This window comes from Carettochelys insculpta, chromosome 1 (assembly GCF_033958435.1).
Source record: "Carettochelys insculpta isolate YL-2023 chromosome 1, ASM3395843v1, whole genome shotgun sequence".
Classification (NCBI taxonomy): domain Eukaryota; kingdom Metazoa; phylum Chordata; order Testudines; family Carettochelyidae; genus Carettochelys; species Carettochelys insculpta.
In genome coordinates, this window is record NC_134137.1 from 312046957 (window position 1) to 312071802 (window position 24846).

The 24846-nt window shown below is 46.3% G+C and overlaps 1 protein-coding gene across 2 annotated transcripts in view; it reads left to right on the plus strand.

The window, feature by feature from the left end:
* Positions 1–619: 619 nt before the first annotated feature.
* CPM (carboxypeptidase M) overlaps positions 620–24846 on the plus strand; it is a 75689-nt gene continuing 51462 nt past the window's right edge. Inside the window, exons 1-2 of one of the 2 annotated variants that reach the window (XM_075013143.1) lie at positions 620–741; positions 900–1056. In XM_075013143.1, the coding sequence (XP_074869244.1) occupies positions 736–741; positions 900–1056 (163 nt within the window). In that variant the 5' untranslated portion in view covers positions 620–735. The other variant, XM_075013153.1, reaches the window with a different exon arrangement.

Genomic DNA, 24846 nt, shown 5'->3' on the forward strand with positions numbered 1-24846 from the left:
CATTTCGAAATTTTGGCCAAGTGTAGACACAGCCAATGCATAAATCAGCGTCTCATCTGAGGAGAGAGCTTTGAAAGGCTTCCTATGGGAATGCCTGTTCCGTGGCGCTGCTGCAGAGGTGGGGCTGGGATACTGCAAAGTACCTCCCCGTCCCTGCTTTTCCTTTAGCTGCCCCCGTGATTAGGTGGGGTCCCGTGGAGCCCTTCCACAGAGAGGGGGGACCTTATGGCTTCGTGTCCACCCACTTCTAGAGCCCCCCGTAGGACATTTACCCCTGGAGAAACTGAGGCAGGAGCCGTCCCCTGCCTGGTCTGTCTCGCCTCAGCCCCCTTCCCGCCGGCCTCCCCCCAGGATCGTGGACCGGCTTCTCCTTTGTGACGAGGTTCAGCCACGGTCCTGGCAGAACGCGGCAACCCGCGGCGGGTTTCCACCCCGGGGCCTCCCCTACCACGGCTCAGCAGCTCGCGGCCGCCAAGGGAGTCGCCGGGCTGGAAACCGCCTGCCGGTTACCGCCAACTCAGCCACTCTCCTGGGGCACAGGCACTGGCGCGCGCCGGGCAGCCCGGCCCCGCCCACTAGCCTGCCGCTCCCCAGGCGCCGGCGGGCAGGAGGAACGGCGCCCCCTCCCCTGAGGGCGGGCGGCGGAGCCTGACTGGGCGGCTGCCGCGTCACTCCGCGGGCAGGGTCGGCCCCCGGCTCAGAGCGGAGCCGGCCGGCGCGCGGGGAGGCAGAGCCATGCGGGTAGGAGCGCGCGGCGGGGAGTCCGGCCAGGGCACAGCCAGCCCCGCGTGTGGGGACGACGACGACGACGACAAGGAGGCGCCTGGCGGGTGGGGGGACGACATGGAGGCGCCGGGACAGCGACCCCCCCGGGTGACCCGGCCTCTGTTTGCTTGCAGGAGGCGGGCAGCCTGTGCCTGGCGCTGCTCTTCCCGCTGCTGCGCGCCTTGGACTTCGGCTACCACGACAGCGAGCAGCTGGGCTCCTTCCTGCGGGAGGTGCACGAGAGGCACCCCTCCATCACCGCCCTGCGCAGCATCGGCCGCTCCGTGGCAGGTAGGCGGCGGCCAGGCCAGCCCCAGGGGCGCCCGGCGGGAGGGGCAGGGAGGTGGCGAAGTATGTGCAGCTCAGAGGAAACCGCCGGACCGTCGCCCTGGGGCCTGGGGTTTCCTCGTTCCCCTCCCAGCGGACCGCGCTTTGGCTGGGGACTTCCAGCCAAACACAGGCGACTTCTGAACTCTGCGCCTTGTGCCTGGGAGCCTGGGTGGCTGACAGCCGCAGGACTAGCCTGGCTCTATTTCCATCCCTGCCTGTGTGCGTTTGCCTTTACAGACCGCTCCCATACCAAAGGGTAGTAGCAGACTTTGTCCGCGCAAGGTATCCTGCAGTGGGTGTAAAACCCAGGCGGAACACGAACTTTCCAACCTCTTGGGAAAACATAGCGAGTTGTAGCCTGACGTTTCTGCCTCTGTTTAGCCTCATTTATCTTTTAGATGTTAGCACTTTCTGAGAGACACATAGCTGTGCCTTTTTATTAAAGACGTACAAACTCAGTTGAGTGAGGACACAGCACACTGACATTTCTCAGAGAAATAGCCGAGTTCGTCTGTATCTTCAAAAAACAGCAAGAAGTCATGTGGCATCTTATAGACTAACACATTTTGGAGCATAAGCTTTCCTGGGCAAAGACCCACTTCATTTCTGCATGTCTTGTGAAGTGTTAATAAATGAAATTTACGTACAGTACTTTTCCTTTGATCAAGGAACTAGCAAATTATTCTAAGAAATGCGGTATAAAGTTCCAGATGAGCAATTACATTCTTGAGAAACATCTGTTTTCATAATCCTGATTAATCTGTTTTTACTTAAGCAACAGCAATCATAGGAATGGTCAGATCTATGACTGTATACCATAAGAAGATGTATCTTTATAGGCAGATTAGCATGAAGAGCTATAGTAGCTAGAGTTGCTCCTTTAAGTGGAGTGAAAAATAAAAGTAAATGTAAATGTGTGACTTGGTGTTTTGTAAATACAACAGTACTTGTCTGAAAGAGAATTTGATTTTTAAAATTCAGGCTCTTCTGTTTTGGCTAGTCACAGTGTTAGTCTGTATCTTCACAAAACAAAAAAGCAGTCTTCTAGCACTTTAAAAACTAACAAAATGATTTATTAGGTGATGAGCTTTTGTGGGGCAGACCCACTTCTTCAGATCTGTTTAAAGTGCTACATGGCTGCTTTTTTTTCTCTTTTGGCTAGATACCAGTCAACATTGGTATTAATGTGAAAGCATGCTTAAATAAAATCCTTGTTTCCCAGAGACTGGGAATGGATCCCGTGGGATAGATCACTTGATTGCCTGTTCTGTTCATTCCCTCCGAAGCACCTGGCACTGACCACTTTCTGAAGACAGGAACAGTGGATCACTGATCTGACCCAGTTTGCCTGTTCTTACGACTAATAGTTAGAGCTCTGCCCAGATACAAAAATGTGGAGCTGCATCCAATCGACATCCACCAGAATCAATGTGCATCTGACCCATGGTGTGCTAGGGGTCTTTTATGTGTATCTACACCTGCAGCACCAAGCCATCCCACACCGGCTAGCATGAGGTAGCGGGGTGGGGAGAGGAGGGCAAGTTGAGTATTTCACAGAAGAGAGAGCATGAGGATGGGTACTGGGAATAAGGGGAGGGCAGTGTGGGGCCCAAGGCTGGGAGCAGGGGTGGCCACATTGTGTGCTGCTCCCTGGGAGCTCACATGTTGCTTCACAGCAGGGTGGAGTGGTTCCATTCTCTGTGGCCAAGGTGGTTCCTTTTGTGCAGGTTCCAACAGACTGGGAGCATGGCCAGTGTTGCCTATATGGGCCTTGTGGGGATGCTGGTGCTGCCTGAGATGCTGCTGGACAGGAAGTGGTACAGTGAGCAGGTGCTGCATCAGCCCTGACTCCATCCTGCCACCTAGCCCTTACCTCTGGCTGCTGGCCCTGAGTGTTCTGTGCCCTTCAGCTTGCGTAAGATGAATAAGGCTGGCCAGGTGTTGCCAGTAAGTTGAGCGGTGCGCATTTGTATCTGTGTCTGATCCACTAGCTGCAAAAATGGTCTGCGGATAGGAAGCAGATTTCTGTGGATTTGCAGGACCTACTGAAAGTTCTATCTAAACTTACAGCCTTGTACAATGTAGCATAAGACCTTATACCAATCTAGTGAAAACTAGGAAGCAAGTTGAGGTAATGGGAGGATGAGAAAAAGGGAAGGATTTTTCATGCTACTGTTCAGATCCTGGGCTAAATACTGTTAATTCAGCCTTCTCCTGTGCAAAATCTGCCCTGGTTTACACTTCCTGCAATGAAGTTTAAGTCAGTAGGTTTGCATAAGGTTTAAGTCAGGGAAGAATTTGGTCTTCCTGCTATGATTTTTAGATCTGCACACTGCATTTTTGCATTATTGTAGATGTGCTGTTTGAGCAGGTAACCATTATTATTACTGCTTCTCTGTTACAATACCTTTATGCCTATGGACAGAATGAGTATCTAATTTTTCGTAATACTCAGTTTTAAGATTACTGTCAGAAAGATGTCTATGAAAAAGTGACAACTTCCTAATTTTAATTGCTCTGTGGGCCAATTTTTTCTGTACTTACAATACCATTAATAATGGGAACTGATATAATAGATCTGTCTGTTTACTTTGAATGTAACAAATTCTTCTGCCACAGTTAGCACTGAATAGCTTTGAACATAGCTTTGAAAAAGTAAGCTATGTTCTATTTCTGCCTCCTAGATCAACAAAATTATCTTCCAGATTCTGACTGCAGAATTTTTTTAGACTGTTGATAAGAAAGAGCAGATCTTGTTATTCTAAATCCCATCCATGTTGTAGTTGGAAAAATTTAATCTGACAGTCTGAAATATTATATGGTCATTGATAATAAATGCAGAACTTTCCAATTTCATTTTTAGGGTAATATTTTTTACTACCTGCAATCTGTTTATTGAATAGTTACATGGTTTATTCCTAGAAACCCAGCACTTATTCCATCTTACTGTTGCAATGATTTTATATGATCCTTAGATGACTAAAGAGAGGAAAGCCCAGGTTATAGTTATTGTCAACAGTCCCTCTAATCTTTTTTTATTAATTTGCAGAATAACTGTTTTGTGCACTGAGACATGTGCATGTCCACCATCAGTAGAAACAGAAAACCTACCTGTGAGAGCTGTTTTAATCATGATAATCAGCTGGGCAGCATTTAGATCTCTCCTAAGTGGCTGCAGAAGCACACTCCTTCTAGGGAACACTGGCTATTATCCTAGGACCATGTGCTGTACCTTTGATTGGATTATAAAGGATATTTAAGTGTAACTAAGGCACCACTCTTAAACAGAACATTGATCAGCCCATGAAATCTCCACTCTGCAGTGAATTCCACCTGATGGAAATGTCCATCCTCACTGAGATCATTGCATGGTTGGAGTCATAATGACTCAAAAAGTGATGCAAGTTTGCTATAGGGACTAATTAATAAGGTTAGAAAGTCAGCAATAGTTCTTTTCCAGTGTTGTACCTGTATTGGTCCCAGTTATGAGACAGAGAAGGTTGGTGAAGTAATATCTTCTGTTGGGCCAGGCTTTTGAACTATGCAGAGCTCTTTAGGTTGTACCCTCCACCAACAGATATTGGTGCAATAGAAGATACTTCCTCGTTTAACCTGTCTCTAACAGCTCCTTGGATGGGCTAGTGGGAAGAATGAATTCTGGGCTGAGGAGGTTCCCAGTACCCAAATATTTAAGTCTGAGGGTTGTGCACCTTATCTGGTAAGCTATCAATATAGCAAAAAAGGGAGGTGAGATCTAAAGAAGAGGTATGTATCTGAAACAATATCATTAATTCCATCTGGACATGAAATGGACCAGAGTACACAAATGTCGTGAAAGAAACTCTTATAAAGGACCAGGCAGTCATATTCTGTACAAGTCACAACTTCAATGTGGTCTTCAGGTGGAGCCCTTCAAAGAGAATGCTTATGTCAGTAACAGAGGTATGTATAAATGTGTGGCAAGAGAAGCATCACAAGCTCTTCCTCAAGAGCATGTATATTTGTGGCTCACCACAATTTCCTCTTATGAGCCAACACAGTTATTAGGGACTTAAGAGGGGCCCTAGATAGCTCACCTTACTAACAATGCCTACAGATGCCCTCTGTCTTTTAAGTCTCCAAATGCTTAACTGGGGATTGGTGATATGCGGCCAAATCTGGGAAAACATCTTTATTTTTTTATTTAATTTTTTTTAAACTTGCAATTCCCAGTTAAGCAATTGGAGACTTCAGCATCTGGGTGTAATGCAAATTAAACATAGCTGAGTGCTTTTTGCAGATTGATTGTCTAACAGACCAAGTACTCCCACCTTTCTCTCCCCCTAACCCTCCCATGGCTTTACATGCATGGGGCAGAGCTTTGACAGGACAGAGCTTATAGTTCCACATTCTGGATGTGCAGCCAAACGAGTGGTGCCCAGTAGGGATGTAAAATCCCATTTAATTGGTTAAGTGTGTGTGAGGGGGGGAGTGGCCCCTCTGTGGCAGACGGAGGCTGCTCTGGCCAGGCTGAGCTGGAGTGGCCATCCCAGTCCCCCTTCCCTTCTGGGACCGCCGCGGACAGGGCTACTCAGCACTTTTCTTCTGAAGTTTGTGCAAGACAGAAATATTGAGAAATGTCTGATAACCCATTAAACATTTGGTATTTTATTGTTTGGCATGTGTCTTTGGCCAGGCATGTGTTTTCCTTTTTGAAAAACATCTAAACACGTAGGTCAGAATATAAAGCAGCCATAAACAAAACACTCTTACTGAGCTCTTAATGTGTATCCACCTGTTGTTTCTTGATTTACACTTTGTTCCTCACCCTGAGAGTTCAGTCTTTTTTTTTAATGCATTTTTCCACTGTCTGGCACAGTGGGCTCCTGTTCGCTGACTGGGCTCCTAGTCACAAACTGCATTATACCTAGTAGTAGTATTCAATAGTAGTGAATAAGAATAATTGTTGTTTTAGTCACCCCCGTTAAATAAGCATACCAAAAATTACTTAATTAAAACCAAATCTATATTTGGATCCCAAGTTACTTTGTACCTCCCGCAAAACAGAGTGTGCCTATAGCTCTCCAGTGCCAGGCAGCTCTTACTGCCTAATTGAGTGGAGGGTCTGTAAATAGAGAAATCACCCATGGCGGGGCGGGGGGAGAGAATGGCCCAGATCCTGTTTTTAGTTTAAACTTTTATAACCATCCGACAGTAGAACAAAGGCCATGTCTGTCTGTTCCAGCTGTGTAATATTTTGTCTTTAACAGAACTACTCTGAATTTGTGCCAGTGTAACAAGTTTTGGAAAACTTTCAGAGTGTAACTGAGGCCCGTGGTTGAGGAGAAAAAGATTCCAGTGGATTCAGTTGTTACTAATAAGTGACACAAATATTTCTTTCCTGGTAACATACTGTAAGGACATATCCTCTATCTTTCTTTAGGGATGTTAATCAACCACCACTTTAAAAATTAAGCAGACTTGCAGATTTTAATTACAAGGCCTTGATAATAGGTAAATACTCTTTGTATAGTGTTGAAATAAGTAAAACTACAATACAATAAGATTGTTTACAGTGGTTCTGTATGATCCCTACATTGTTTATCAGCCAAAGCATGTGTGTGTTATGGATCTGGAAGTAGCTGATGGCAGGTAAACTGAAGACTAGTTTTGCTTTTAGATTTGGCTTCTCTCAGTAGACTGTTCTACATTTTGAAGGAGTCGCACATGATTAGAGAAGTTATAGATAGCGCTAATATCATCCTAACCAAGCCAAATACAATCTCTTCTCAGTTAGTCTGGAAGGTCTATGAATCAAAAGCATCTCAATTATCTTCAGAATGCTGAGATACCTAGTTTTGGGTTTTACTCAGCAGCTCAATAGTCTTCTGGTAGAACAGATTTTCCATATAGTTTTTAGACCTTGTCTAAACCTAAAACTTAGGTCAAGCTAGTTACACTGCTCAGATGTGTTAGACATACATACTCCTGAGCCTATATCTGTACTGCCATGGAGGATCGACTTGTTCAAGGTCGATCTTACAGGGTTTTGTTTCGTACACGCGCAAAATGGTGCTTTCCAGGGTCAAAGTCAACCCTGGAACTGTTACCCGCACACATTTCTTATCCCTTCCACACTCAGGGATGAACACACCTTTACCCAATCCATAGGGCTCAAGGCATGACCCTGTAAATTTAAACTCCCACCCTTACCCAATTCCTAGGGCTCAGGGCGTAATTCCCTGCAGGTATGCAGGATCTGTGCCACTGAAAAAAGCCTTACACAGTAATATTCTTATTCTCTATTTATTTATAATTACCAGAAAGCAGAATACATGCTAAGTACACAGTATCATGCTCACCAGTCCTGATAAGGCAGGCAGACTTCCACTGTTGGGACAGACAAAGTCACTCTCTGGATGCTGGTTGCTGCACCTCAGGGTCTTGGGGACTCTTGGGGGTGAGCCCTTCAGGTGTTCCTTCTGCCCTCCTGTTGGATTTTCTCTTCCTCTCTTTTTTCCCTTTGATGTTCTACTCTTCTTTCTCCCCCTCTTGATGTTCAGTTCCTCCTCCTTTCTTTCTTGGAACCACAGTTTTTAAGTAGTGAAACTTGAGTCCTGCTTAGCTATACCTTGACCAATTATTTTAGTACAATTTTACTAACCAATAATAGCCCCCGGAAACAGAATTACCTCACCAATCATAACCCACCACCTTGACTGATTTACACCTAACAAAATTAATTATACAGCAGACAGGAGTGATTAAACCAGACAGAGAACATACAAAAAACAGTAGAAAAGTGAAGACAATCATCCGAGAATGGTGGTCCCACCTCAGCCATTGATAAGTCATTGCCTGCCAGACAAAATGCTGTTAATTAAGTTTTCTTTACCCACCTTTACCCATCTCTACGTAAAATAATAAACGCACACAAATCAGATATCAGAAATGGCAATATACAAAAACCCATAGGAGAGCACTTCAATCTCCCAGGCCACATAGTAGCAGACTTAAAAGTAGCTATCCTACAGCAAAGAAATTTCAGGACCAGACTCCAAAGAGAAGTGTCTGAGCTACAATTCATCTTCAAATTCGACGCCCTCAGCTCAGGCTTAAACAAAGACTGCGAATGGCTGGCTAAATACAAAAGCAGCTTCCCCTCCCTTGGTGTTCACACCTCCAGATCAACTGCTGGTAGTAAGCCTCACCCTTGCTGACTGAGCTAACCTTGTTATCCCCACCCTTGCTCTGGCTTATTTATACCTGGCCCTGCAGATTTCCAAGACCAGCATCTGATGAAGTGAGTCTGTGCTCACTAAAGCTCATGCTCAGAACTTTCCTATTAGTCTATAAGGTGCCACAGGACCCTTCGTTGCTGTTACAGATCCAGACTAACACAGCTACCCCTCCGATACTTTACCCATCTTGTGATCTGTTTAACAGTGGGCGGCACTAGGATGTGGCCTTCTTCTTAACAGCCTGATATGCTACTATTGTGCTGGAATGTGAGTATGTGACTTGTAGCTTCACGGTTAATGGCTGCTGCTCTTTAGCCTGGCTGCAGACAAGCTATAGGCCTCTCAAAATGGCTGGAGAAATCATACTGGTTATGCTGTTACAGAACTCCTCGCAAATGGTGAGAATTAAGGAAGGTTGATGGAAGAAACGCTCCCATCGACCTTCTTCCATACAGACAGCCACTGAAGTTGATTGCTGATACGTGATTTTTAGCTACGCCAATTGCATAACTAAAATTGACTTATCAGCTGCGTGATTGCCAGGTCTAGTGTAGGCATACTCTGTAATTCAGTCAATCTAAGCCCTAGTGTGGAATAGGCCAGTGGAATAATTCATCCATAAATTTAGCTACTGTTTTTGCTGGGGTGGGAGCTGTGTGTTACCATGCAAAAGAGAAAATCCCTTCTGTCTCTGTAGCAAGTGTCTGTACAAAAATGGCTCAGCATTGCACCTGGATACATCTTGCATCTGGATACAACTTAGTTTTAATCATTTTTATTTGCTCTTTAACTTTGGTGATCGAACCATACCCATTGATAGGAAATAGTCTTGGGGGAACCGTGTTAGTCTGTAGCTTCACAAATAACAAGCAGTCCTGTAGCACCTTAAAGGTTAACAAATTTATTAGGTAATGAGCTTTTGTGGGTAAGACCCACTTCTTCAGATTATTGGAGTAGAGAATTAGAATCCAGAGTTTATACAGCAGGGAGAAAGTGGGGTGGGGAAGGAAGGAGGGGAAAAAAGGGGTTTCCTTTCACCATTGGGACCAGTAGATGAGGCAAATTAAGTTCAGCAGAATGTGTGCAGTTCCTGTGAACACCAAAGGTGGGGAATTTGCAAGACAATTTAGGCAATTAACAAGATGTTTGGAAGTATTTCCAATGCAGAAACCTATGGAGTCTTTTGAAATATTCTTCAATAGAAATAATGTCAGCATTATCAGAATACCCCACTGTTCCCCCTCAGTTGTGCTGAGAGTGCAATTATCTTTTAATGGTGCTTTGCCTTTCTCTAGCTCTGTGCATCCATGAATTTCAAATGTTTTACAAACATTACTTATGCTTTCTAACACTACTGAGAGACAGGTTTTATTATCCCTTTGCTACAGATGAGGAAGCCAACAAATAGTAATTAATTGCCTTCTTCCAGTTCACAGAGAAAAATCTATGTCAGAACTTGGGACCTAGGGATCTCCCAAGAATGAATTTAGCTCTAGATCTCCCTATTCCTTCCTGGTTCTCTGCTTGCTCCCAAAGAACTTGCAGTTTGTCAGTTGACAGGTGTGTGTGGAATGTGTATAGGATGTTTCTCAATACCACCCATTATTGAAAGAAGCCAAGTGCTGTGTTTGGTGAAGACTCTGCATGCAGCCACCTCAATGATTACCCATACATGTGTGCCCCATAAAAGCTGATTACTGTACCAGATCTTTAATTTTAAGACTGATCAGTTTATTAGTTGTAGGGGTCCTGGGACGCCCAGCCCTTGGCTCAGGGCAGGGCGGCAACCAAAAAGGGTTATAACACTGGCCCAGCCCCCAGTTCAGGGCGGGGCAGCAGTTCACAATTTATAGTACAAGCCCAGCCCTCCGTTCAGGGTGGGGCAGCAGTTCACAGTTTATACAAGCCCGGCCCAGCCCTCAGTCCAGGGTGGGGCAGCAGTTCACAGTTTGTAGTACAGGCCCAGCCCTCAGTTCAGGGTGGGGCAGCAGTTCACAAGGGGTTTGGAGCCCAAGCCCAGCCCTCAGTTTGGGGCGGGGCAACAGCACAAGGGTTTGAGCACAGGCCCAGCACGGGCTTGCCCCGTCAAGGAGGGGGTAGGGGGTCGCAGGCCCTCCCACTCCACTGCAACCCGGCCCGGGGCTGTGGAGGTCGCTCACACACGACCATGGCAGTGGGGATCCAGGCTGCAACACACTGCCATGGGTTTGGGAGCGTCGTTCCCCAGGCCACTTCCTACCCCTACCTCTACCTCCACCGGGGGAAGGTCCCAGTCCATCTGGTCAGGGGGTCCCACCGGGTCAGCCCCCTCCAGATCATCCACCTTTGGGGGCTCCAACCAGTCGGTCATGTCCACGTCATTGGGGTAGTCTGGCGACGGTAGCACAGTGGGCCCACGGCGATCCTGGGCCTGGGGGCTGCAGGGGTCCACCGGGGCTCTGGGGCAGGTTGCTCCTGGGGCCTCGTGGTCACTCACCCTTGCCGGTCTGGCAGCATCCGGGGTTTCCTCTAAGGCGGAGAGTCTCCACCAGCGTGAGGGTCCTGGCAGGTCTGGCAAGTCCGGGTAGGTCCCTTGGGGCATCTGGATCCGTGGTTGGCCTGGCAGGTCTAGGCCACTGGGGGCTTGCTTCTCCAGACCGGCCGGCCGGTAGCAGGCTCTCTGCCCCTGGAGCCGGGGAGCTCACGGAGGCACTCCCTCCCTGCCCGGAGGCCCAGGCTTTAATGGGTCCCAAGCCCCGCCCTTGGCCGTTCTGGCTCCGGGCCCGCCCACCAGGGCCTCTGCGCAGCCTCCCCTGCCTCTGAGTCAGCAGGAGGCCATACTGGCTCACTACATTAGTGAATTTATGACTAACTGCTAAACGTATTTTTTTAACCCAAAAAATCACAGGGAACAATGCATATTGAGAAAATGATGCACATCTTTTCGCCCAGATACGTTGTGTGAATCACATTCATGAATAACATAACCTTTATCTTCTGTTGTTTCATTTGACTGCTTAATACAGACCTGGCTTGTCTCTCCAAGTCCTTGGTCTTTGATAGCACATTGCCCTCTACATTTATCTTGTGCTGGTGTTTCACAGAACTATTTAAGCATGACACAAGATCTGTGGATTACATAGTCACTCAGGTTTTCTATATTAGTTCTAAGACAGTGGAACATTTGACACATTAGTGGGCCCTGAATTGAGGCCTCAAAAGTGGGGCATTCTAAAAATTGCTATGATGTTTTATTTGAAGTTTTGCTCACTCTCTGTGAATATGTGGCTCTCCTGGTTCTTCCTTTTATGCTGCATCTTTCCCTTTATCTCCTCTTTCACCTAACATTGCTGTGGTCTTTTTCACTGCTTGTGGCATATAAGTGCTTGTTAACAAGATACCAGATAATGCGTATGTTCATAAATGCATGGATTCACCATTGGTACCACTGCCCTGGCAGAAACACATAGACCAGAAGACAAACAGCTCAGAGGAGGAGCTGGAGGGTAAACGTTTTTCTGGAAAGGAACCCCAAAGGAAGAAAAATGAACTCATGGAGTAGGATTTGCCACTAAGAATGAAGTCCCTGTTGGCATCAATGAGTGTCTCATGACTCTCTGCTTGAAGCTTGCTAAAAACCAACAGGCAACTGTCATCAGTGCTTATGCACCAGCTCTAGACACTGAAGATGACGTGAGGGAAAAGTTCTACGCCCAACTGGACGCAGTTCTGAAAGACGTACTTAAAGAAGACAAGATTATTCTCTTGTGGGATTTCAGTGCAAGGGTTGGAAGAGACGTGGATCTCTGGCAGACTACCATTGGGAAAGGAGGAGTTGACAGCAGTAACTCCAGTGGAATGCTCCTCCTTGCAAAATGTGCAGAATATAAGCTAGTCGTCATGAACACCCTGTTCCATCAGAGAAACAAATTTAAGACCTCATGGCAACAGACTCGATCAAAGCACTGGCACCTCATAGACTATGTCATCATCATTGCTTGGGATCAGTGTGATGTCCTTCTCACACATGCAATGACTAGTGCTGATGACTGCTGGACTGATCACCACCTTAATCGATCCACAATGGCGATTAGGATTGTCACCAAACAGAGAAGTCAGAGGAAACAGATCCAACAAAAGATCAATGTATGAGACCTGAAGGACCCCATCAGATGAAGTGACTTCCAGATAGCGCTCCAAAGGAAGCTGCCGACAGTACACCCTGAAGATGTGGAAAAACACTGGTGTCAGTTGAAAATTGCCATCATTGAAGCATGTGGAGAAACCATTGGCTACCAGACCAGGAAGCATCAGGCCTGGTTTAATGAGAACAATGTGGAAATAACGCTTGATTGAAGCAAAAAGGAAAGCCTTTAGGGCCTGGCAAAGCAACATTGATTGCATGATGAAGAGAGAAGCACATGCCAAAGCCAAGGCAAAAGTGCAATGTCAAACAAGGACTCTGGAAAAACCAGTGATGGACTGACAAGGTGTGAGAACTCCAGAATCTCTCAGACAAAACAATACAAGAGGTTTCTTCAATGCTACTAAAGCTGTTTATGGACTGAGAAACCATGAAATCAATCCCCTGGGATCAAAGGATGGTACCCAAATTTTGAAAGACAATAAAGCCATTCCTTCTCACTGGAGGGAGCACTATAACGAGCTCTTGAACCACTCCTCCACCGTGGTCCTAGACTCCCTTGACCAAATCTTTCAGCAACTGCCTAGAGGTGCTACTATATGCATGTGAAAACTGGACAACATACAAGCATAATTTAAGGGCACGTGAACAATATTCTCAGTGCTGTCTCAGAAGACTCTTGGCAGGATAAGCACATGAACACTAATGTCCTAGAAGAGTCGAACATGACCAGCATTGAAGCCATTGTCATTCATCAACAACTTCATTGGTCTGTTCATGTGGTTCAGATGCTTCATCAGTGCCTGCCAAAACAGATTCTGTTTTCTGAATTAGAGGAAGGACAGAGGAGTATTGGAGGCCAGCAGGAGTGATATAAGAACGTGCTGAAGGCACACATGAAAAAGTGCAGAATTGGTGTTGACACTTGAGAGAACCTTGCCCAAGACTGTCCCCAGTGGAGAGCCGTAACCTGTAAGGGGATGGCGCAGTTTTGAGAGGTCCCGCCACAGTGCAGACGAGGAGAGGTGGAGAAGGGAAAAAAAGAGCGTCAAAAGCCGTCTGGTGCCCCTTCAACACCTGCCTCTTCTGTGATAAGATCTGCAGCTCCAGAATTGGGCTGATCGGCCATCAATGGGCTCACAAATAGGAGGGTGACTTGAAGACGTCCTGCTTGTTCTCGATTGACCACCAAGAACAAGAGATGTGTGAATGTTAGTTTTAAAATGGGTAGGTGAGGTTTTTTTTAATTTATATTTATTAGCTCTTTGCCAACCCAGAGCCAATAGTTTTGTTCACCTCTGCTAGCCATGATAAAATACCGCTTATCTTGTCTACACCAGACTTTTTAGACATATTCATTATAACATTTTAACTAATACATTTTAAAATATACGTTTTAGTCCAATATTGAAATGTACTGAGGGACTGAATTTGATTCTTACTAGCTTAATTTGAAACTTGTAGTTTCCTTGGGTTTATACATATCTCATGTGACTATGATCATTTGACCCAGACACTTGAAAACTGCTAAAGCAGGGGTCAGCAACCAAAATGTCAAGAAGAGCCATTTTTTCCAATTTGGTAAAAAAAGTCGGTAATTCAAGAGCCACAATGCATGTGAATACAAGATGGTCCTTAATAAATAACGTCAAACCATACTTTTTGTAATCCCTGTTTTAAGAACAGTGCGCACACAATGATTGGCAGTGCGATACGTGTTTACTGCAGGACATTCACAAACTTTATAAATTCTGTTTCTATTTCCTCACAGTTTATGTGTGTGTTTGTACCACTGTCTTCCTGACTTGCAGTCCCAAACCTTCTCTTCCTCTGGAGGATTCTAGAGGGAATTATCCAGTGTTTCAAGATCACGTATCATTTGCTATTTAGATATTACTTGTTCATTTTGGGGCTTTTAAATGTTCATTGTTTGTTGAAAATAACCAGGAGGGTGGTTTTTGTTTGGTTTTGGTTTTGGTTTGTTTTTTTTACTTTGCAATTATAGTGTCTGACACCACAAAGAAGTCCTTAAAGAGCTGCGTGCGGCTCCAGAGCTGCAGGTTGCAGACCCCTGTGCCAAGGATAATAGATTGTGAAAAATACAGAATATGGTAAGGTCCCAGAGTCTGCAAGGGTTCCGTTCCATGCACCCTCGCGGGTTTTTCCGTTCCATGCACCCTCGGGGCGGGGAGTTGAGTCAGAACCAGAGCCGTGCCTGGCTGGTGAGCCAGTGGGGAGGTTGCACTGGAGCTGCACGAGGCAGGGAGCGTGGGTGGGCAGCTTGTGAGCCAGTGGGGCGGGGAGGGGGTTGCACCAGCGCTGTGTGGGGTGGGCAGGCAGCCGGGCAGCATGTGAGCCGGCGGGAGTGGGGGTTGCACTGGAGCCATGCGGTGTGGGCAGCTTACGAGCTGGTGGGGCGGGGTGGGGTGGGGAGGGTCATGCTAGACCCCTGCAGGGCGGGGGAGGGTAGCTTGTGAGCCGGCAAGGGGGTTGTGCTGGAGCCTCACGGGGCGGCCGGGACATCTTGAACCAGAGCCGCTTGCAGGTGGTTTAAATGGAGGTGGTGGGGTCCAGGGTCAGACGCGTAAGAGCGGGGTCATGCACTCCGAGTTCACATACTCTGAGACCTTACTGCGTTACCTGGCTGTAATTGTTTCACGATGTTTAATAGGCCTTTCTAGCCTATCAGTATGACTAAAATTTATATATGCGTGATATATAGAGGTTACATTTTGTTTGTGCCCCCTGTGATTGTAATAAATGGAGCTGCTTAAGTAACCCACCTCTCCCCCTTCCAGTGTAAAACAGTTTTCTTTTAACTTTATATTTGGGAGGACATGGCAAGCTCTAAATTTTTTTGATTTGACGTTTTGATAAATGAATTTTTTCCACAAAATTAGTTTTTGATTTTTTTTTCTAAATTTTTCCTCAAAAATCCACTTTCAATTAAAAATATTGATGGAAGATTTTAGCGCTGTTCCACTTGTGAATCCCAGCTCCAGCCCCAGAACTCCCTTACCTTCTGCCTGGACCTCAGCCCCTGCTGGGCTGACACTGACCTGGTCCTCTCAGGCTGCCAGCCACGGAGATCACTCCAGCCCTGGACACACTGCCAGACATGGCTCAGGCTTTGCAGGTGCTGGCTCTGGAGATGGCTATGGCCATGGCTATGGCCATGTGGTACTAGCTTAACCCCAGCTGGGCTGCCATCGTGGCCCCTGAGGCTGGCGATGGCACAGACTGGGCTGCTGGTGCAGTCCAGGTCCCGTGGAGACCGGCTCTGTACCCAGCCAAGCTGCCAGCTCTGGCCCTGACCCTGTGGAGACTGGCTTTGGCCCTTTCTGGGCTGTCAGCAGTGCTCAGCTCCGCATGCATTGGGTGCAGCCCCAGCCCTGCAGTGGCTGGCTCCAGTTGGTTGTACCTCTGGCCAAGGACGCAAGCCCCATGGGGCTCCTGTGTCCAAGGGAGCCAGGATTTCCCAGCTAACTTCCCACCCCAGCATCTCTGGTCCAGTAACATCGCTCGTCCTGCTAGATGCCGGATGTTGTTGGGCAGGAGAGTTCCAGTTTTAGGAGTTTCAACCTGCATCAAGCTGTTGACAGTACCTGGGAACCCAACCCCCAAAAGGGACTGAAACCCCAAATAAATCCATGTTATTCTGTGTAAAAGTGTTATGCGGAGAAAGCTTGTGAAGAGGTTTGCCTGCTTCATCAATGAAAAGGGGATATGCCCAGTGGTTGCCACCCCCTGTCCCCCCGCCACCATAACAGTTGTTTACACTGGGCTTGATAATAAATAAAAGTAGTTTTTATTAAGTTAAAAAGTAGAATTTAAGTGATTGCAAGTGAAAACAAGCAGATCAAAGTAAGTTATGAAGCCAAAATAAACGAGATGCAAGCTAATTCTAATGCACTAAGAAACTTGTTACATGCAAGTTCTTATCTCAGGCCAGAGTTGATCTTTTTCTGACCTGTGCCCTGCAGCTTTGCCTTCATCTTTAACTATGTTTCTTTGTTTCATGGTCTCTTCATGTGTATCCTGGTAGGGTGGGGAGGCAGTTTCGAAAGCCAGCTGAAGACAAAGACTCAATTGCTTTCATTTCTTCAGTAGACTTTCCCCCAGGATAGGAGCCCTTTGTCCAGTCTCCCCATCCTCACGGACAAGTACCAGATTCAAAATGGATTCCAGCACAAGCTGGCATGGTATCATGTTTCTTTAGCACCAGCCACAGTTTAGGCTTACAGGAGAAGTAAAACCATTAATGGGTGGTTGGTTTGAGTACTGAGCCATTAAGTTCCTAATGTATCACCAATGGCCCTCATTAGCATATTTAGAATTAAAAACAGAATCACGCTTCAAATTCCTAACTTCACATACAAGAATGTTTCATGTACAAAAATAGGATATACAGATACAGCAACTTTAAAAATGGCATGTTACATGATCTGTTTTTCATAAAGCATTTTTAAGTTATGCGTATTCATATTCATATGCCAGTTTTCATGAAGGGTGGAGAGGCCCCATGACAAGAAGCATGTCCACTTAAAATGGTACTTAGAAGATTGTAATTGTTTGTTAATATTGAGGTTCATCTTGTATATCTTTAGCCAAACAAAATCAGCTTCTATGGACCACCCATCCATTTTGAAGATGGTGGTGTCTCCAAGCCATATAGTTCCCCTTAATCTGCATTCGTCTCATAGACTGTACTTTGGCCATCTGGTATAGCAACATAGAAAAACAATACTGTTCACTCACATCTCAGGGAGGAAAAAAACCCTAACCCAGCAAAAACAAACCATGCCCTTCTATTTGTATAGAACCCAATTCTATTACAGAAATACTTAGGTTATCAGTTGTTAAGTGACCAAGATTGAACTGGGTCAAACTCCTTTAAAAAAATCATCCAGATCATAATCATTGAGGCTAGATCTATACTGGCCATGGAAGATGGAATGCTCAATGTCAACCCCGGAACTCCTTGTGAGCCTCAGGGATTAAGGCATGTAAGCGGAGGGGCACTCCTGCCGACATTCTGCGGTGAAGACAGGGACCAATGTCAATGGCTGCAAAATCAATTTTAAGTGCACAATTAGCGTGCCTAAAATTGCGTAGCAGCTGTCAACGTTCCCATTAAGTGTAAACATAGCCTGAGTCATTTGAAACTAGCGTATTGAAAAATTCTTTCTAAGGTGAGAGATGCACCCAAGCTTGTTTTTAACTGCATGCGTGTACAGACATGTCAGATTGCGCCTCCTCTCTGCTGTGCTTGGAAGCAGCCAGGATTTTTAAACTTACAAAAGCCTTTCTTCCCCTATCAGCAAGGTTCTTATAGCTTTTAAGTCTTGTTTGCTGAGAAGAACAGAATGAGCAGGTAAAGCAAATGGATAATACAATGTTCACCTGTGAACCAAAACAGCTGGTGAAATTAACAACCTGAAAGCCTTGTGAAAGTCACAGTAGATTTTATTTCAGTATGTGTGGGGTTTTTTTAATGCTATTCCTTAACTAATGCTAGAAAGTAAATATGTAGATGACTGTAAAAGAAATGGAATTTGCTACGTGGAACAAACAAGTTACAGCAATTTCTTTTCCCTTTCCTGTAAAGTGCCATTTCCTGGAGTGCTATAGTGGAGTTCCGAGTGACTCAGATAGAAATGCTGTTATAGAACAAAATTTCTTCTACTATTCATGGGTCACTTCTTACTGGGAGCACATTAGATCTGTGTGCCAGGATCTGCTGTGCTTTTAAACTCATTTCCATAGGCAGTTTGTGGTGCTTTTTCTTGTAAGCCCAGCAAAAGTTATTTTCTGGTTATCTCAGACTGGCTCTCTCCCTGTGCAACATCACAATATATGAAATCAGCTGAGACACCAAAAATAAAACAAATGCGTACAGTGTGGTTTAATCATGAAAGAGTTTTCAATGACTGGTCCTCCAGTGTGAAATTAGTGTCAGCTCCTAGATTTGTTGACCTTCATGTCACAGTACAAGGTCCAGCTGTTTTCGTTTTCATTTTGCATTCTTTGAGAATGAGATTAAAGTAATATGCGGTGCTTTTTAAAAACTATTTGTATGACAGTGATCTTATTTGTGTATTGTTTTTCATAAAGAAACTACGTACCTCCAGTTAGACACCCAAAGTGTGTAAGTAGAAACTAAATTAGTACCCTGTACTACACATTGTTTTGTCTCAGATCCCTCCTGTCTGCATTTGTCTTGCCTTTGAGAGGAAAGCAGTGTTTTGTCAGAGGTGATGAAGTCCCTGCTCTAAATGGTTAGAGCAGCTGCTTTCCTTCAGCCAGTCCAGCAATGTGGGGAGGAAAAGAGCTGCATTTTCTAGACTACTGCCAGACATGTGTGTCCATCTTTGGACCATTTCCAAAGCCACAAGGGTTTTCCCTCTTTGGGGCACTAAAAGTGGAGCTGTGGATCCAAATGGATTCCTTTGTTAGTCCTCAGCTCTGCATTTAGGCCACTGAGGTGTATATTGATGTATTTCTCTGTTTCAGTAAGCAGGAATTTAATGTATTACATTACATATAGTTACAATTAGTATTGCTCTCCTGGGAGCTCCCATCTTGTGTGTCTCAATGCAAATGGCCCTGAGATGGCTAGTCTTGGTAACGCAACAGTCAGAGGTTGACAAGTCACTGAAGAGTAGAGGCCTAGGTTTTTTCAAAAAAGCTAGTTTCCTTTTTGTGGGTGGAAATAGAGTGATTAGCTGTGCAAATGCTAACTATGATAGAGGTGTATGCAGACATACAAATCCAGCTTCAAACTCCATGTTGTTTTGTGAGGGATAATTTGTTTGTGAATCTGTTCTGTGCCTTTACTTGTGCTTTGCAATGACCTAAAACACACACAGGCCGTTTCTACACAGGCCACTTCCTAATTTTCCAGAAATTTTCGGGAAGAAGGGGCTTCTGGAAGAAGCACATCCTTCTAGAAGCCCTCCCCCACACCCCCACCCCCAGCGGCCGTGCTTCTACGCGGCGTTTTGGGGTCTGGAAGAACGGTCTTCCGGACTCCGGATCGCCTGAGGTTATGCTAATGAGGCGCAGGGAATTTGCATCCATGCGTCATTAGCATCTTTCACTCCCTGTATTAGCATGCCACTTCTGAAGGAAGTGGCCTGTGTAGAAACGGCCACACAGTGTAATTAAAGATATTGAACTAGCAGAGGGCTAACAAAGGAGGATGGTGAAATCTTGATGACCTCCTGTTCATATGGAAAGGCCCTTGCACAAGCCTTAATTCACAGAAGTATTTAGGGGTTTAATCATTGCAATCCTCAAAACTCCCACCAGTACTAGTACCAGACTGGGAGTGCCTGACCAATTACAAAAGCAGATTCTCCTCTCTTGATGTTCACACCTCCATATTAGCTACTGATAATGGGCCACATCCTATGTGACTGAACTGACCTTGTAAACTCTGGCCCTCCTTTTGACTGGGACTCCCTCCTTTTCCTGAGCCTACACATTTAGACCCTCTTCTGGAACCCCCACTCGTGCATCTGACGAAGCGGGTCTTTGCTCATGAAAGCTGATGCTCCAAAATATCTGTTAGTCTATGACGTGCTACAGGACTTCTTGTTTTTAAAGGTACGGACTAACTCGGCTCCCGCTCTGATACTTACTCAGATGTGTGTCACTATGGCACTGCACCCATCAGTTACTAATTGAGGCCTTTTTAAAGTGGGTGTACATGTGCACACCCCTAGAGGGAAGTGGGGGGAGCCTAGCCCCCACCCACACCCAGAGGGAAGGGGGGAGCCCAACCACACATACACACACACACACAGGGAAGGGGGGAGCCCAGGCACACATTTGGATTCCTATCTCCTACCTAAGTCTCAGAGTGATGTTCCTGTGACTTTCTAGGCACCTGAAAGTTAGGTGTTGCAATGCTCAGTTGTGCAACATCTAAGTCCCTTGGGGATCAGAGCAAGTGCGTCATTTCAGATTTGGGAGAAGCAGCCTTAACCATGATTCCAGGGTCTGCTTTAGCACCTGGAGACTAGTCATTCTGCAGATAATGGGACAGTGGGAGACAAATAAAAATTATAATGCAAAGTGGAGGCTCAGGTGAAAAGTTTGAAAACCACTCAGGGCCCAAGTAGGGGTAGCTTAGTGTGCAGGGAAAGGTGTAGGTGGGGGCTGTGTGCAGACAGGGCAGTAGCTCAGGGTGCAGGTGGGCATAGGTGCATGAAGGCCAGGTGTAGCTCAGAGTCCAGGCGAGGCAATGGTGACTGTTGGAGAGGGATTCCAGGGTGGGAGGGAGCACTGGCCACGTACCACAGCTCCCCCTAATCCCTATCCCCTTCTCTGCCCCTGCTCTGCCCATGCCCCCTCCCCCTGCTTCACCCCACCCACTTCTTCGTCTGGAGGTGGCACGGTGCTGACAGTGAATTCCACAGGCATGTGACTCCTGCGAGCCCCTCATGCATCCCCCCTTAGGGTGGGTTAGCTTGGGGCTGTGTGCCAGGAGGGGAGTAACTGAGGGTGGAGGGAGGGGCTGTCTGAGGAAATGGTGCTGCTGCTGAGGAACTGGCCATGTGCTCAGTCTCCAGGTGGCACAATGGGGGCAGCTCCAGGATGGGATTGCCCACTTGGTTTGCAGAAAACCAAACCCCCTTGCCCTGACCCCAGTCACTCTTCTCCTCCACCCATGCTCACTTGCCCATTGGGGACAGGGAACTGGGCATAGGAAGGGGGTGAGGGCCATGGCAGGGCATGGGGTGAGGCCAGGGATGAGGGTTTGTATGTGGGAGGGTGCTCAGGGCTGGAACAGGTGGTTGTGGTTTCGGAGGAGGGTGAGGGCTCCACTTGGAGATTGGAGCTGATGGCTCTGGGAAAGCATTTGGGAGTGGAATGGGGCTCGTGCCTGGAGCATGGGATAGGCATGTGGGAGGATGTTTTGCAGTGCAGGCACTGGCTTGGTGGCACTTTCCTCAGGCAGCTTCTGGCAGTGGATGGCAGGTCCAGCTCCCAGACAGAAGGGTGGATGGGGGGCACTGCGTGCTGCTCTCACCCATAGGCACCACCCTGGCGGCTCCCTTAGCCCCAGGTCATGGCCTGTGGTATCTGAAGAGCTGGTGTTCGGGGGAAGGGCAGTGCACAGGAGTGCTGGCTGCTTATGGGGAGCCACATGAATCCAAGGTCAGAATGGAGCCTGCCATACCCCACTGTGTTGCTGACTGGACATTTAATAGCCCAATCAGCAGGGCCAATCGGAGCCAAGAGGATCTCTTTTTGACCGGGCATTCCAGCTGAAAACTGGACAACTGGGACCCTACTTCATGAGCTATTGCAATGGGTGTGGTGTCCTCACCTGGGGACATGATGGGTGGGAGTTGGGGGGACACCCTGACATCAGCCCCTGGCCAGCAGATCAGGAGGCAGGCTCTGGGTCCCAAGTGGCACAGCATGGTGGGAGTGGAACAAAGGCAGCAGGATGGCTGAAAAGGGCATGAAAATAGGGCTTCATTCCATCCACTGGGACCCCACCATGAGGCCAGGATCAGAGCCCTAAGTACAGGTCCAGAAGCGGAGACTCACATAAAATCTGGGGGTGCTGCAGTACCCCTGCACACTCCTAGCTCCCACACCTGAGCCTCCTCTCAGCCTCACTCTCCTCATCTCCTGCATCATGACCCCAGTGGCGCTCACCAGATAGCTGCTGGGAGGAGCACTCCAGCAGGGCTGCCTCTCGCTGTTTTCCCCCTCAGCCAGCCCTACCCCATGCCAAACTGGAGTGGTAAAATTTGAATTTTTTTAGCGCACAGTTGGGCTCCAGCTGTGGGCTAATTGGGCTGCAAGATGAGAACCACTGCTCCAGGATTACCTAATTCAGGTAGAGCGATCTCTCTAGATATCCATAGACAAATTAGTGACCACGAATGAGTACACAAGTCCCTGAAGGCCTAGTGGGCTCTGTGCAGAGGGTTGACGAACGGGTAAATGAATGACACCATAGCCCAGATTTTTAGAGAAGTAGTTCTTATCCACAATACGCAGAGGTCTTCCGGGGAGATTCGTGTGAATATATGCCCAGTTTTACAACAGGCTATGCAGAAAGCACTAAGAAGGTCGGTACAAACTAAAATTTCATATAGACCAGGGTAGTCAGCTTGTGGCTCTTTGAGCTATTAAAGGCGGCTCCTCCTTGGAGCCGCGCTCTGGGCATGCTGTCCACCGCTCTGTGCGTGCGCCCCAGCACTTGGTGGGAGAAATGTGTGCCTGCAGAGATGGCAGCTCCAGAGAGGGCATTGAGTCAGAGCAGAGAGAGGTGGAGATGAGGCTGCCTGGCTCTAGGGAGGGCATTGAGTGAGAGCAAGGTGGGCGGTGCCTGGCTCTGCAGGAAGGTGTTCAGTTAGAGGTGGGGAGGTGGGTTGTGTGTGCCTGGCTCTGGAGGAGGGTGGGGGATTGTGTTAGAGCAGGGGACTGGGGGTGCCTGGATCAGTGGAGGGGAGGGGGATTTTAGTTAGAATGTTGGGGCTGGGGGTGCCTGGTTCTGGGGAAGGGAGGGCACTGAGCCACATGATATATTTATTTTTGTCTGTGTGTCTATATTTTTATGTCTCTATTTAGATAGCTGGCTAAAAATAGATTATATAATATGTGGCTCTATGCACACTATCCACTGCTATTTTGGCTCTTCAAATCTAACTGGTTGGCCACCCCCTCAAAGAGATGATGATTTGTTTCTACTGTCACATGTACTATACACTGAAATTCAAGTACAGTATTTATGTTCAGTTGATTTACTTTATAATTCTATGGTAAAAATGAGAAAATAAACAATTTTCAGTATTTGTGTGCTGTGACACATTTGCATTTTTATGTCTGATTGTTGTAAGCAAGTAGTTTCTAAGTGCCATGTAAGTTGGGGGTACAAAATACAAATCAGCCTCCTGAAAGTCTGGAAGAGTTGAGGGCCTCTGTGCTAGAGGGACTGCAACCTGAGCTCTCTCTTCAGGAAGCCAGTTTTCCCTCTTAAAATAATTTCTTGTGCAAATATTAATTTCCGTCACAAACCTGGTTGAACTTCCCCTGACATCTATTCAGATCCAAGGTGCCATTTAGGGAATATTCCACGTTCGAAGAAGTGGGTCTGCCCATGAAAGCTCATCATCTAATACATTTTTTTGGTTAGTCTTTAAAGTGCTACAGGACTGCTTTTTTTTGTTTTGTTTTGTTAAGATACAGACTAACACGGCCACCTCTCTGATTATTTAGGGGTAAATTAGAGCTAAATAACAGCACAGAACACCAAGAGCCAGGACTGGTGGCTGTCAACACTTTATGGAACTGTGGGAAACTTGGCCACACCCATGATAAGTGGGCATCTGGCTAACTAAAATCATGCCTCACCACAGATTCTGCTGGACCAGAGAATGCCAGATTAGAGAGGGTCAACCTGTAGTAATCTTCCCACCACATGTATCCAGGCAAGGTGGGTTACGACAAATAATTATTAACTAGGTTCAGGGCCTTTTACTATTATAACCCACCTCTGCACAGCGGATGACTTGTGTTTTATTTCTTACCCTATGCAATTTGGCTTTTAATTTGTTGTAAACATTTGCTCTATAAGACTTGTTAATCTTGCCAGTTGTGCAGTGAATACTTTTCCCATCTGGCAGCCGAAAACTAGGTTAAAGTACAAAGCACACTTTGATGCACACTGCCTCAGACTGATATCTCAAAGTCAAAGGGAAACAAAGGACGTTAGAAAGTGTCTCTGAGAGTGACAAGGAGCTGTCCCACCATTTGTCGTAGGCAGCCATCGTGCTTCAAATTTAGTTATTGTAGAAGTTGTTAAAGACACTTTGCTAAAAGATTGTCATTAATACTTAAGAATGTGATCATGTTTCTTGTTTCAATGACAGAATCTTAGAGCAGCTGTTCAGATTAAAAGGGCTTTGTTTCTAATGTACTTATTTAAGACTTACGGATTTGATTTTTAAAATTCCAATTTAAAAACAAATTTCTCTTGTCATTTGCACAAAATTTTACTAAATAGGGACAAACGGCATCTGGATTCGTATGACCCATGTGTTTGTGATGCTGCATTGAACTTCGTGTTTCCTGTTTTAAAAAAAAGGTTGTTCTAGATATTATTGAGTTCTAATAGAATGGTTGTGTACAGGAAATAATTTGTTCCCCAGAGAGCTTTGCTAACCATTCATTAGGGTGTTGAAATTGTCTGGCATAGATCTGTGACATTTGAGGCATCTGTAATTACGGTTCATTTAGCACTAAAGATTCCAGGAGAAAGTACAATGTGTAGGTATATGCCTGTGTTACTCATGGAGTAATACGAAACTTCATGTTAATCTGCTAATTGAAGTGCTATGTTCAAACTCATTCTAACCCTGTTGCACCTCATTTGTGCTCAAC